Below are 14,675 nucleotides of genomic sequence, written 5' to 3' on the forward strand. Positions count from 1 at the left end.
AACCCTTAGAAGGGCAACATTCATGCTCAAAAAGTAAACCTATGCATGAAATTGTGTTTTCATTATGCTTTTTCTTCTTGGTATTCATATAAATGTACTGGTGTGATAACTTAGATTGGTTTTTAGTATACGTCTATTTATAATTTATAGCCCCCCTGGAGAAAGCTCCACCAGCTACCACTGCAAGGAACCTAAATTTATAAAATAGATTGGAAAATCCCTTTATTGTCCTAGGATGGGGAAATTCTTGTGTTTATAGCAGCAAAAAGGTAATTTTTTAGGAGTTGGTATCTTGCGTGTGTTTGTAGCTCATTTGGCCGTTTGCTGCATATTTTCAGCTGTTTACAGCTAATTTTGATTCTGTTTGCAACATTTTTCTTATGAAATTTTGCATTTTGGAGTTTGCATCACACATGTTTTTGCAGCTCATTTCCTGGTTTACTGCTCATTTAAATCTGATGGCCACCATAATTATGACTTACATACCTTGGGGATGACTTAAAAAAAAAAAAGGATAGAGACAGTTTCAGCAACACAAATGTCGTTCCTGTTGTACTGCGCCATCTGCTGGTGTAATGCAGTACAGCTGAAAAATAACGTGAAAACAGCAAATGGCTTTAGCTTCTTTTGTTAGCCTGCAATGCCTCTTACCTGTCTGTGTATGATGGGTGTATGAAGAGTCTTAAAGGGGGGTCTTTAATGGGAATTGTTGGTCAGGCTGAATAGGCGAGCGGTGTTCTGCTACCGTAGGTCTGATGCTCTTTTACTATGGTTCCTGTTCGATCTGAAAGTTTTCTTCTGTGAACAGAGGAAAAATAAGCAACTTTAGGTTTGGGTCAAGCCATCCTTTGCTGCCACGTGACCTACTGTTGGTTTTAACAAGTGTGTTTTTATTTCTACAGCGGGACGCTCTTAGCTCATTCTGGGATGTAAACACAGATTAACCGTGGGTGTTTCCTGCTAATCTAATCCCACCCATGTCTCTTTAAATCCCTCCTAGAGTTGTCTCAAAGCTGGAGTCACAGGTGAAGCAGCTGGAACATGAGAACCAGGCCAGGATCCGTTACGCTTCCCACAGTAATGCACAACCCTCAGGGGCTGGGTGAGCTTCTTACATCCTGTAAACAAAGATAGGTGATCATGTTTAATGTCTGAGAGGAACTGAGCTAAAAAAAAACAAACATCTTTGCTGTTAAGAGATGGAGGCTCTGAAGCTTTAATCACGTTACAACAACAAGTTTTAATGTATTTCATGTTTTATTTTTGATATATATGTATATAATTTTTTCTTTTGAGGAATCAGGCGTAGGCTTTTACTCTGCTTCTCTAAACCCATGCTTTGGGAGTTTTGTCTCTATCATCTATGCACTGGTAGTAAATAAATATTTAGCAAGATTTGTCCAGTTCGGGGTAAATAGTTTTCTATAATTGTCACTCTCTGCAGCTTCTGCATGTGCTTGCCAATTTTCAAGGCTTGATGGGTTTTTATATTTTATATTTGGGGTTTTATATTTGAGATTAGACTCCGCACAGTTTGACTCTAGTTATTAATTTGATGACTTGCTTTGTTTCATTTCCCTCTCGTAAACTAAGCTAAAAGATATTAAACAAACACAAACTGAAAAGTAACCTCACCTATGAGAATGGATAGACTGAGCACTGAACCGAAAAGGGAAACCATATTAGCTCTCATCCATTTCTATGCGCTGACCTCTATAGAGCAGCTCTGCATGTTTTCCAGTGAAGCAGATCATCCATGCTTTTATATTTGAACACATTCTTTGAAGCCTTCAGATTTACAAAACATTCTGGATTAAAGAACCGGGTTCTTGCATACATGCTCTATTTCTTTAATTTTACTTTAGGGCCAGGCTAGAGATTTATTTTTTCTATTCTGAGAATAAAGTTGTAACATTACGAGAACCAAGTCGTAAAATTACAAGAATAAAGTCATAATATTACGAGAATAAAGTCGTAAAAGTACAAGAATAAAGTCGGAATTTACAAAAATAAAGTTGTAATTTTAAGAGAATAAAGTTGTAATATTGCGAGAATAAAGTTGTAATATTAGGAGAATGTAGTCATCATACAACAACCTGTTTTAGAAAAAAAGCTTGGAGCTCCGACCAGCAGATGACGGCAGACCAGCTTCACCTATCAGCAACCTGAGTCCACTTTGACCTGCTGCCCAATTTGATGCTGCTGCTAAAAGATTTCCTTATTTATCAAACCAGAACTTCACATGATGCTCCGCATTCCTCATTTTAGGGAAGAAATGGCTTCTTGTAGGAGTTGTCATAAAATACAACTTTGTTTCTCGTAATTTTAGGACTTTATTCTCTTAATATTACGACTTTATTCTTGTAATTTTTAGAGAATAACTCGTATGACTATTCTCGTTGTGACTTTTTTCTCGTAATATAACGACTTTATTCTCGTAATTTTACAATTTAATTCTCGTAATGTTACGACTTTATTCTTATAATGTTATGACCTTATTCTCGTAATTTTACGACTTTATTCTCGTAATGTTACTTTATTCTGGTAATGTTACAACTTTATTCTCATAATTTTACGACTTTATTCTTGTAATTTTACGATTTTATTCTCGTAATGTTACGACTTTATTCTCGTAATTTTATGACTTTATTCTCATAAGTTATGACTTCATTCTCGTACTTTTATGACTCTATTCTCATAGTGTTACGACTTTATTCTCGTAGTTTTACGACTTTATTCTCGTAGTTTTATGACTTTATTCTTGTAGTTTTATGACTTTATTCTTGTAATGTTACGACTTTATTCTCTTAAATTTACAACTTTATTCTCGTAATGTTACGACTTTATTCTCGTAATGTTACAATTTTATTCTTTTAATGTTACGACTTTATTCCCGTAAGGTTACGACTTTATTCTCGTAATTATATGACTTTATTCTTGTAATGTTATGACTTTATTCTCGTAATGTTATGACTTTATTCTCATAATGTTCCGACTTTATTCTCGTAATGGTACGACTTTATTCTCGTAATTTTTCGACTTTATTCTCGTAATGTTACGACTTTATTCTCGTAATTTTACGACTTTATTCTTGTAATGTTACGACTTTATTCTCTTAAATTTACAACTTTATTCTCGTAATGTTACGACTTTATTCTCGTAATTTTACGACTTTATTCTTGTAATGTTACGACTTTATTCTCTTAAATTTACAACTTTATTCCCGTAAGGTTACGACTTTATTCTCGTAATTATATGACTTTATTCTCGTAATTTTTCGACTTTATTCTCGTAATGTTACAACTTTATTCTCGTAATTTTACGACTTTATTCTCGTAATGTTACGACTTTATTCTTGTAATTTTACGACTTTATTCTCGTAATGTTACGACTTTATTCTCGTAATTTTACTACTATTCTCGTAAGGTTACGACTTTATTCTCATAATTTTACGACTTTATTCTCATAAGTTATGACTTTATTCTTGTAATCTTATGACTTTATTCTCATAATTATATGACTTTATTCTCGTAATGTTACGACTTTATTCTCGTAATTTAACGACTTTATTCTCTTAATTTATTCTCGTAATGTTACGACTTTATTCTCATAATGTTATGACTTTATTCTCGAAATAGAAGAAAAAAAATCTCTAGCCTGGCCCTAATACTCCAGCGTAACCCATAGGGCCAAAACAATAAAAAATAAAAAAATAGTTGAAAGGGCTATCAAGTCTATCATTGATTATTGATCATTGATATGGTTCAACCAGTTGCCAACCTTTAACCTTTCCATGTTAGACCTGACTGCAACATTGTAGTAAATGAACACCGACATAAATGTTCTTGATATCATTTATTAACATATAAAGTCAGATTAAAAGAAAGAAATATTAACCCTTTAAAGCCTGATGCAAGAATAAAACAAAACAGAAAATTACTTTTTCTTGGTTTGAAGTCCTTATTTGCCCTTTTAACAAAATATGTAAAAAGAAAAAACAGAAATACATTTTTCATAATAATAATTTATTACTATGCGATAAGTCAAGATTATTTTTTATGTAGTCTTCTACTGGCTGTTATCAGGTATATCTGATTGGGTACAATAGGATTTTGAGCAAAGTTTTTACCATTACATTGTGCAAAAAGTGTCAGATGCAAAACATTTCAGAAACCGTATGTATCAAATATGATACATTTGGCATTATAGGGTTAAATATTGATTTGTTGTTGGCTTTATTTTTTGCTTTACCTCCCTTATCTAATAAAGAAAAAATCCTTAGCAGGTGTTTGATAATAGATACTAAACTAACTGACCTTTTTTTTATAGGAAAAACATTGAAATTATGATAGACTCTTATGCGCTAGTTCAGGTTGGTTCATCATTAGAGATCTAAATCTGATACATTCAGGCTTGATGTTGTAACGTGACAAAAATTATGACCCTACACTTGTAATAGTTTTTATCCTGTCCTTTAATGTTAATGATTTTTGTTTCAAGCCACTGATGCTATGACTAAATGATTCTCCTGATAATATCTACAGTCTCTTTCACCATCCGGACTTGCTGCTGTCACCCAGTAAAGGCAAAGTAGAACCAGACGTCACCAGAAGGAGGTCCCCTTCTTCCCTGTCTGACCAGCTGAATGGCAGCAGAAAACCAAATATTCACAAGAGATTGTCTTATCCTGTAAATGATCAGTCGTCTGGAAGTGTGAGTTCTGTGGAGGCGTCTTCAGCCGGCGGCAGCTGGAGGTAGGGCTTTAGAGTCAGGACCTATCGTTTAAATCTCTATGAGGATGAAAAGTTCACTGAGGTTCTGGTTTTGCAGGTGTGCGTCTCCACCTGAGTGCGAGCAAACCCTGCATCAGACCAGGCATCAGGAGCTGAGCGGCGGCGTGAAGGAGGCCGGTCGGCGAGAAGGATCCAGCCCCCTGACGCCCATGATGAGGGCCCTGATAGAGCTGGAAGAAACTAAAGCCACAGAGACCCGCGCCCCATGTAAGCAACCATTGTTTCCAAGAAGGTCTTTCTCAAAATGTCCTCTTTTCAAAATGAAAACAAATAACTGCCTTCATTAGCTACAGAGGAAGATGGTAGAAGTTTGTCCTTTCTGCTTCTTCTGGTCTTTTTTTTTCCCTCTATTCCCTCCTTTATGTGACTTGTAGAATGATGCACAAACCACAGCAGCTGCCACATATTGCAAACACTGCCACCTTGTGGTTGAACAATGCCAAAACAAGACGAGATTTTATTTTGAAATCGAATTCGCTCTCTTTGTTTAGCAAACAGCTGGAGACATAGAGGCTCTTTTTAAATTGTACAACCATAAAGCTCAAGGTATTTTACTAGAGTTCTATGCAATAGGATCTTTTCAAACCTTTTAAAAAATAATAAACCAGAAAAGTGTGGCTTGTATTGATGATTAAACAGCATTTAATCTGATATCCCTTTAAAAAAATGTAATGCAACTAGTTTAGAAGTTACCTAATTGCTAAATAGATTGAGTAAATGTTATTCTATTGATTCAGAAGCTTTTCAGGGATAATCATCCATAAAAAAAAAAAAAAAAGCTTTTGAGAAGCTGCAGAGATCCTCAGATCAGGTTGTTGTATCAAATCTATATAAAACAAAAGAGTCAGAGTATTTTCTAGGGCTGAAACAGTTCATTGGATTAACTATGATTAATCGATTATTGAAATAATCGTCAACTATTTTAATAATTGATTAATCGGTAACTAAAGTGTAGAGACTCTATAACATTTCTTTAGCTACAGAGCTACCCACTTAGAGCAGTAATTACAGCAAAATTGTAAAAAAAATTAATAAAAATGTTTATATTTAAGATTTTAAAAAAAAGTTTTTTGTTTGTCAATATGCTTTATCCTGAACCTCTCAAGTGGAAAAGATTTACTTTCACCTGGTTTAATTTAATAAAAAATCTTCTTTAAGGAACCTTTGGCGATCCGATTATTAGTCAATTAATCAAAAAAATAATCGACAGATTACTCAATTTGCTAAATAATCATTAGTTACAGCCCTTGTATTTTCCCTGGATTTAACCAAGCAAGACAATTTGCAAATGATAAAAAAATCCACTTCATTAAAATATTTTAAGTCCTTCATGTCTTATTATCTTGTTTTAGGGACATAAATACTTCTTGGCAGTTCATATTGTATACCTTAAATTAAAGACACACAAGTTTTGTCTTTTCACTCCACCAAACAAGTTATGAGTGAAATTGAAAAGAAAGTTTAGTTTGCTACAAACAAGCTGGGGGATTGGACCTAAATGCACAAATGCTTCATGTTGGAAAGCTAACATGCAACAGCAGTACATGGTGGAGGCAGGTTCATGCTGTGGTGATGCTTCTCTGGGTTCATCAGAAGGAAGATGTTTAGATCCAAGCATGTTCTTGTGTTCCAACAGTCTAAATTGTACATCTGTCGGCCATTTTTACTTTGGTTAAGCTAAAAACAAGTCACAAAGGCCACATAGACATTTAACACAAAATGATTTATTTGTATTGTCTGCTATAGGAGCAGTAAGATTTTATTTAAATAAAAAAATGCATCAAAATTTCACTTAAAATGTAACAAAAAATATTTTCTTCAATGAGATTTTTAGATCTTCCAGTAAATGACTTCGAGGTTTCAGGTTGTTTTTATTGTGCCTGGCCAGCGGCGCTAGCGGCAGCTAGCTGGACCTAGCTGCAGCTAGCTCCTCCGTCTGTTTCTCTGTCTCAGACATTACTGTCCTGTTCTCAATTCATTAGAACGCCAGTACGGACTTGTGTCCTCACCACCTTCTTGAGAAGAACACAGGAAAGCGTGGAATCGGGGATAGAAATGGGTCAATTGGAACAGAAGCGTACTGATGACGTCACACATGCTCTGCTGGAGGTGCATTTCACCTCCTGTTATTAATAGTCTCTAGATAATAATAAATTCTTACCTTTTTCATTTTTTGGGGGGAATAATAATGAAGAAAGTCCGATAAACACAAATCAACGGAACATTTAGTTAAATAAAACAAAAAAACTCTCCATCAGAGCCAGCGGTCCTTCACACACGGCTATGCTGAGAGAGGGCTGCTGCAGACGGGCTAGGATTAGACCTGGCTGCCGTTACCCTCGGACATCCGCTGCTTGCCACAGTCCTCTCAGCCCCAAATTTTTTTTTTCATTATGCATTAAATCAGTAAATTGGCCTTATAGTGATATAGTGAAGTGTAATGTAAATGGCAACAGAAAAGAGAACTTTAACGTCTAACTCTGAGATCTGTGAGCGCTCCATTGAAAGCTGCTGCAGCAGTGCATGCTGGGACAGCTGTCAACCTCAATAACAGACAAGTCTGCTCTGATGCATGCTGGGTAAAGAGGGAGGGGTGAGAACAACATCCGCGGACTTTGTCCGTTCTCTGTCTGCTGTTCTTGTGAATTGGAACAGTACTAGGGCTGAGGCTGATGACGTTTGATGAGTTCACGAGCGCATCAGAGCGCACAAGTACACATATTGAGAAAGGGCCTGTGTCTGCAGGGGTCGGGCTTCAGAGGACCACTGTTGGGTTTGTGGAGCGCAAAAACAAAGAGCCAATCCCCAAGCGACCCGAGCTGGCTCAGGACGAGACCGGGGTGATTCAAATTGGAGGAGCTGTTACGGGGGGCGAGAATCGGGGCACAAGAAGTCGCAGCGGAGCTGAGAGGGCTGCAGCCCTGCTGAGAGCTCAGAGAAGTCTGTCACCTGAAGGCCACAGGTCGTCCTCACTGCCACCTGCTGCACACAGAAATGGACCTGCAGCTACAGCAAGTAAGTTTTAGCCGAATCTGATGCGTCTAAAAGGCTAATAAAAATATCTACGCTCCTTAACGATCTAACTGTAGATACCAGCTAAGCCTGTTAGCACAAGGTTATCATGGCAAACATTAGCTTATACGTTAAATGCTGACTTCAATCACCTTTTTCCTCCCTATGCAGCCAAGAGGGAAACGTTACTCATGCCGCTGTCTGCCAAGTCCAGCCCTAAACGCTGCCCCTCTGAGAACTACTCCACTGCTTTTGGCCACATGATGCCCAGAGAGGAGCACCTTCTCCAAAGGTGAGAGAACAAAAACCCAGCTTTAACAGAGAGAGGGGAAAACACAGATTAGCTGTGGTTGTTTCTTATATTAAAGCTGATTTTTACACCTAACCACAGGCCCGACAGAAACGTTGACAAGACACGGCATTCATTCCACAGCGGCGGCTCCAGGAAGAGACTCCAGTTTACATCACTGGAAGATAAAGGTATCACAGAGAAGCTCAGAAAATGTTAAAAATCAATCCAACCCTCTCGGAAATAAAAAGACTCTAAGAAAAAGACATTTTCTCCTTACATTATTGAACACTGCTAAGCTTTTTCTACATTAAAACCTTGAAACTGTCATGTTAACGCTGCTAATCCCAGGAATGTCAGATTTTCCTGAAGCCCCCCTCCCCTCTGCAAGCTTGTATTCACTCCCCTTTGCTAACAGTCACTGCTGTAATGCAAACAACCGATGATACGAACAGCCCCCGTACATGAGATCTGAGAAAGGCTGAAACAAACCAGCATGAGAACAATAACGTGTTCCAGGCACCTTTCTTCATCACCTCCCTGTGCATCATTTTTGCAGTGATATAAAAGTAGTGTTTAAATATTTTATTTAGGCAAACCCGTTAACCACCAGCTTTCACTCAGGACCTGGTTTCTGAAGAGGCTTTTAAGTGATAAAACAAAAAGGTAACTTGGCCTAAAAAGGGTTAAACTCTGTTGGATGCACCGCACCTTATGTTCAGTATTTATAAACTACTAATTCTAAACTATAAAAAGCCTTTATTTTGGTGCAATGTTATTAGACATTTACAGAATACCGAATAGAAGAAAATAATAGAAACAACCCTTTATTGTCCCACAATGGGGAAATTCTGCTGTTACAGCAGCAAAAAGATTATAGAAAAAATTGTCACACAAATGTGGATCTTAGAAAAATGTATAAGAATAACATAATAGTGAAGAGTTAAAAAATGAACAAATAAAATACTGTACTGTAAAGTGTTTCAACAATATAAAACTGTGCACCTGGAGAATAAATAATCAATATACAGCTATGGACATTTTTACAGTAATATTTGAAAATAGCAGCAACATCAGAGATGTGCAGAATGACAGCAGCATGTTATTTAACTGATGTGGATTTAGGAAGCTGAGACAAAGGCATTTCTTGCTAGAAAAAAGTTTCAAATGTACTTAACGTCCTCAGATGGAGAGATAGAGCTCTGACTGAGCAAAGCTGAGTGCAGACTTTTACACATCCACTCCCACTACAAACACTCTCTTCCTTGGAACTATCCCACCCCTACATAAAGAACTTTCTCACTCGCGAACATTTGGTTATTCCCAAGAAAAAAAAACACTTCAATTCATCAAGGACATAAAATTTAGCCAGATAAACACTCAGAACAGGTCTCCCGCTCACGGCATGAATGAGGCTGTGTGAACTCATTCCTATCTCTCATGACCCTCCCTTCACCCTTGTCTAGAGTAGGGAGGAGTAGTAGAGTCACCCCCAATCTTAACTCCATAACTTAAAGGGAATAGTACACCCAAAACATGATTAGCCTTCATTTTCTACTCACCCCCATGCTGAACAACACTCTGGAGTACTTTTTTGATATCTCAAATGCATCTGGAGATCTGGGAGGCTTCTTGCTGTCTGCTGACATTCAAATAATGGAGGTCTATGGTGTCCGAGACAGAAAGGTCCATAAAAGTCCACAAAAAACGTGTCAATATTCCTCCATACTGCTCGTCCAATGTATTCCAAGTTTCCTGAGTGGGTAGCGTCCAGAATTTACTCGAAACGAAGTCATTTAGAATGTTTTTAGAGCATAAACAGTAGTGTATAGGATTTCCTGAAAGCGCGCACATGCGCGATCACAACGCTATGGAAGCCGGCAGACCAAGCCAGCGCATTCAGCTCGGCAAAGTACTCATGCTCTTCCTCAACACTGAAGTCCTCAGACATTTTTCTTTCGCTGTTTCTTTCTTTGCACAGGTAAACAGCACATTTCTTCTTCTACGCTTGCATTATTGGCAGAGCAGACGCTGAATGCGCACTTTCATCTGGTTTGGTCTGCCGCGGTTTCCGTAGACTCGTGAACGCGCTTTCAGGAAATCCTATACACTACTGTTTATGCTCTAAAAACATTCTAAATGACTTCGTTTCGAGTAAATTCTGGATGCTACCCACTCAGGACACTTGGAATACATTGGACGAGCAGTATGGAGGAATATTGACACGTTTTTTGTGGACTTTTATGGACCTTTCTGTCTCGGGCGCCATGGACCTCCATTATTTGAATGTCAGCAGACAGCAAGAAGCCTCCCAGATCTCCAGATGCATTTGAGATATCAAAAAAGTACTCCAGAGTGTTGTTCAGCATGGGGGTGAGTAGAAAATGAAGGCTAATCATGTTTTGGGTGTACTATTCCTTTAATTCCCGCATACAGACTGAAACAAGACTTCTAAACAATCACCCCTATTTAGGCAGATAAAAGGCACACTCAAAATATTTTTCTCATAAATAAGCCAATGAAAAATATGCTTCCACACTGACTAAGATAGAAACGGCAAAATCATAATGAATGTGACAAGTTATTGAGGGAACAGTGATGGTTATAAAGTCTTCCAGCTGCTGGGAGGAAGGATCTGTGATAACGCTCCCTGGTGCATTTAAGGTGCAGCAGTCTGACACTGAAGGAGCTCTCCAGTTCAGCAACAGCTACTTGACTTATGTTGAGAGAGAAAAAGCGATAGAGGAGACAAAGAGATAGAGAATATCCCCAGTGGGGGTAAGTATTGGCATTGGTTTTGCGATACATTACATGTCACAATACTTGAGTCACAATACGACATTATCACTATATTGCAATGTCACCATATATTGCGATATTTTTCTGCTACCTCTGTATATGTTCATCAGATATTTAATTCGTTCATTATTGTTGCTCTCGGTTTGAGTCAGTCCACATCTTCCACTGTGACTGCCCCAATTACAGATATAGCACTGCGCCGCACAGCAATAGGGCACCACAGCGCCATCTACCAGAGTGGCGGTGCAAAGGTAGCCCTTTTTTGCTCAGTTTTAGGTAAACGTGTTCTACTTTAGAAACAATCAATGATAGGAACTAAAACATTGATATTATATCAGGCAGCTAAAAATCCCGATATATTGCTAAAACGATTTTTTTCCACACCCCTAGCAACCAGGTACTAGATATAAGCTGGCAAATTTGTATAAAGCCTGTTTGTAGGCCTGTTTGAGAAAGAAGAGTATGAATAACGTGGAGAACCACCCTGCCCTGCTGTGTGTTCTCTAAAAATATTTTTTTCATCTCAAAATCTTTAAACAGAGTTTATCCTAATCTCTATCACCTTAATCCATAATTTCCCCACTGTGGGACAAAAAAGGGATTTTCTAATCTTTTCTATTCTATAATTTGTTTACGTCTGTAACTTTTCCTGACACAGAGGGATGAGTTCATAAATAACGATGTCCTGTTCCGTTCTCTCAGACCGACAGGTGCCAGAGGACTCGGGTCCAGCGGAGCCACCGGACAGAACCCCCCAGCTGGGCTGGGAGGAGCAGCCGGACCGGAGCAGCCCCGACCAGCAGGACTCCTCAGAGGACCTGGCTCTGCTGAGCCTGGACAGACCGCAGTCGCTGGCTGAAGCAGAGAGACTGTTTGATGAGCTGACGCAGGAGAAACAGCAGGTGTGTTTAAATGAATCTGTCACTAAGTAATTCCTTCCCATCTTTATGTCAGAAGGATCCAGTTTCCATCTGCCTAATCCTCAATCTGCTGGTTTTATAACAGCTTTACAGGGATTTTAATTCAGTCTGTCCTCTGCTCTTTGTTCCGATCTAATGAGCCCCACGATGTTGACTGCTTTATCTTTCTCTTTGTTGCATATGTGTTCAGATTGAGGCGGCTTTGAGCAGAATCCCTGCGGCCGGTGGCAGAGTGAGCCTCCAGACCCGATTAGATGAGGTAAAATAGCAGCAAACCAGAGGAAACTTGTCATAAACTGGTCATAAATCAGTTTATTAGGGTTTACATTTATATATATTTATATATATATTATTACATGTGTATGTACGTACATTGTGTTTTTTTTCTAATTTTTTCCCAGATATTATATTTTCAATTTATTTATTTATTTTCTTCTTTCTTTATGTTGAGATTTACAAGTTGCATTTTTTTTTAGATTGAGTTTAACCAATCCCCTTGGGGGTGGAAGTATTTTTATTCCCTGCAAAAACTAGCTAAAAATAAGTAGAAATGTCTTAAAATAAGTGTGTTTAACTTTAATTTGAGTTGGTATATAAGAGGATCTGCCAATGAAATTAGTATTTTTACACTTAAAATAACATAATTAGATATCATAAACTTGAAATAAGATACTTCAGTTGTTTTTTTACTATTTCAAATGTAAATCGTTGGGCAAAAAGTTTCACCTGTTTAATTCAAGAAGAAATGCAATTATTTTAAGAAAAATTTACTTACTTAGATTAACATTTTTTGTAGTGTCTGCATGAATGTCAACGGCATTTTATAGGTCAATGTGTGACCTTCTGTGTCGGGGTTTAATGAAGAGATTGGGATCTGTGAAACGCAGTTTGAAAAAACAGAATGTTTAATAAAAAAACAATAAAAAAATATATAAAAAAGTGTAAAAGAAAAGCATAAAAAAAAAGCTAAACTTCAAAATATAAAAAATGTACATTTTTTTTGAAAAAATAAAAATGTAAATGTATTTTTATATAAAATTTGTAAAAAAAAAAAAAAATGTATTCATTAAGAGAAAAAATTAAAAAAAATAAATTTGAAAGGAATAATCATGAGGCTGCACAGTGGGGCAGCAGGTATCACTGCTGCCTTGCAGCAAGAAGGTTCTGAGTTTGATTCCCAGCCTGGGGTCTTTCTGCATGGAGTCTGCAAGTTCTCCCTGAGCAAGTGTGGGTTCTCTCCGGGTACCCCGGCTCCCTCCCAAAGTCCAAAACATGACTGTTAGGTTAATTGGCTGCCTAAATACTCCTTAGGTGTGAGTGTTTGTATGAATGGTTGTTTGTCTCTGTGTTGCCCTGCGATGGACTGGCGACCTGTCCAGGGTGGACCCCGCCTCTAACTCGTAGACAGCTGGAGATAGGCACAAGCAACCCTCGTGACCCTACTTGTGATTAAGCATGTTTGAAAATGGATGGATGGCTGGAAAATTCATTAAAAAAAACTTTTCAAATTTGTTTTCAAACCTCCATTTACATAACAAGTTAATTTGCTCGCAACAAAAGAGAAACTAAAACCCTGCATAGATGTATGTTGTTTTACTTTCTGCTGCTGTATAGCAGACTCTAACCTGCTTCCTTCTTTCTCCAGGTGGCCTTAGAGAAACGTCTGGAGAGGCTGAACCGGGAGCTGGGATCCATCCGAATGATTCTGAAGAGATTCCACGTCCTCCGCTCCTCTGCCCACATATAGCAGCGCCCGTCCTCGCCGTCTCCAGCGTCACCAACAACACCGATTGTCCTCTGAATATTTGCCGTGCCATAATCTCTCATCTGTACATTGAACTTTCAACATGTTTTTATACGTTCACCTGACCTTTACTCTGGGATATGTTTTTTTTTATATGTTGGGAAACTATTGTAACTTTTGGAGTATATTTTGTAGTAAAGCACAGATTTGTAAAGTCATTTACTTTTATAGTCACAGAAAAACAACATGAACTCGTTCTATCACTCGGAAGAAGAGATTTAGGGGTTAAGATGTGAAGACACATTTAACAAGACATTCACTAACAAAAATCACATTCACCTTTATTTTTTTTTTCCATATTTGTTTAAATGTTATTTATTTATATTTTTTTTTACCTCTCAGAACATTTCCTGTTTTTTATTGTAAATTCGGGCCAAACCTCTTCCAACTTGAAGGAAATCATTGTTTACTTGAACCCAGGAGCCTTTTATGTGTTTCTTTTCTGAATGGCTTAATTTTCCCTCAGCAGCATTTCACCCAGTGGGAGCCAAAGCAGCACGCAGACATTCCACGTCCGATTCTCCGTCTCATTCCGCGGCAGCGATGATTCTTGTGCATGGCGTTCGTCCATTTTTTCCATGTTGGTTTGCTACATGACATGTTTTTCAGTGGACCTATAAAACTATTGCACAATAAAATTTTTATTTTTAAACTGGGGTTGTCTTATTATAGATTTATTATTCCTGTGAGCTCGTAATAATAAATGGCTGTGTCAAACGGTACAGATAATGCGTTCATAATGAATATTGATACAGGTGATGAGTCTCCCTAATATCTTATTAATCCTCTTAAGCTCATCAAACCTTTTCAGCATTACCACTCTAACGTTTATCAGCTCTGCTCACTCTGCAGAATTAAAGAAAACCTCTTCAAATTGTGCTTTTATTCAATATGTGTGGCCCTCGTTACATACATATTAGTCATTGTCTTACTAGTCATAAAGCGTTTGTTAGAAAAAGCCCCATAAATGATAAATTACCTTCTTTGATAAATAGAAATTGAAGCTATTTTTTTTGTATGAATCCATTTGGATCCACTATTATTTTAGTTCACAGAAG

The 14,675-nt window shown here is 37.6% G+C and overlaps 1 protein-coding gene across 2 annotated transcripts in view; it reads left to right on the forward strand.

Moving 5' to 3' along the window:
- LOC119784773 (M-phase phosphoprotein 9) overlaps positions 1-14,273 on the forward strand; it is a 41,366-nt gene extending 27,093 nt beyond the window's left edge. For both annotated transcript variants that reach the window (XM_038287001.1, XM_038287002.1), the window contains exons 16-24: positions 1,001-1,102; positions 4,545-4,754; positions 4,831-5,000; positions 7,539-7,808; positions 7,977-8,097; positions 8,197-8,285; positions 11,596-11,795; positions 12,004-12,072; positions 13,459-14,273. In XM_038287001.1, the coding sequence (XP_038142929.1) occupies positions 1,001-1,102; positions 4,545-4,754; positions 4,831-5,000; positions 7,539-7,808; positions 7,977-8,097; positions 8,197-8,285; positions 11,596-11,795; positions 12,004-12,072; positions 13,459-13,560 (1,333 nt within the window). In that variant the 3' untranslated portion in view covers positions 13,561-14,273. The remainder of the gene's footprint in view (positions 1-1,000; positions 1,103-4,544; positions 4,755-4,830; positions 5,001-7,538; positions 7,809-7,976; positions 8,098-8,196; positions 8,286-11,595; positions 11,796-12,003; positions 12,073-13,458) is intronic.
- Positions 14,274-14,675: the final 402 nt, after the last annotated feature.

This window comes from Cyprinodon tularosa, unplaced genomic scaffold, assembly GCF_016077235.1.
Source record: "Cyprinodon tularosa strain WSP-4 unplaced genomic scaffold, ASM1607723v1 ctg233, whole genome shotgun sequence".
NCBI classification, from domain to species: Eukaryota; Metazoa; Chordata; class Actinopteri; order Cyprinodontiformes; family Cyprinodontidae; genus Cyprinodon; species Cyprinodon tularosa.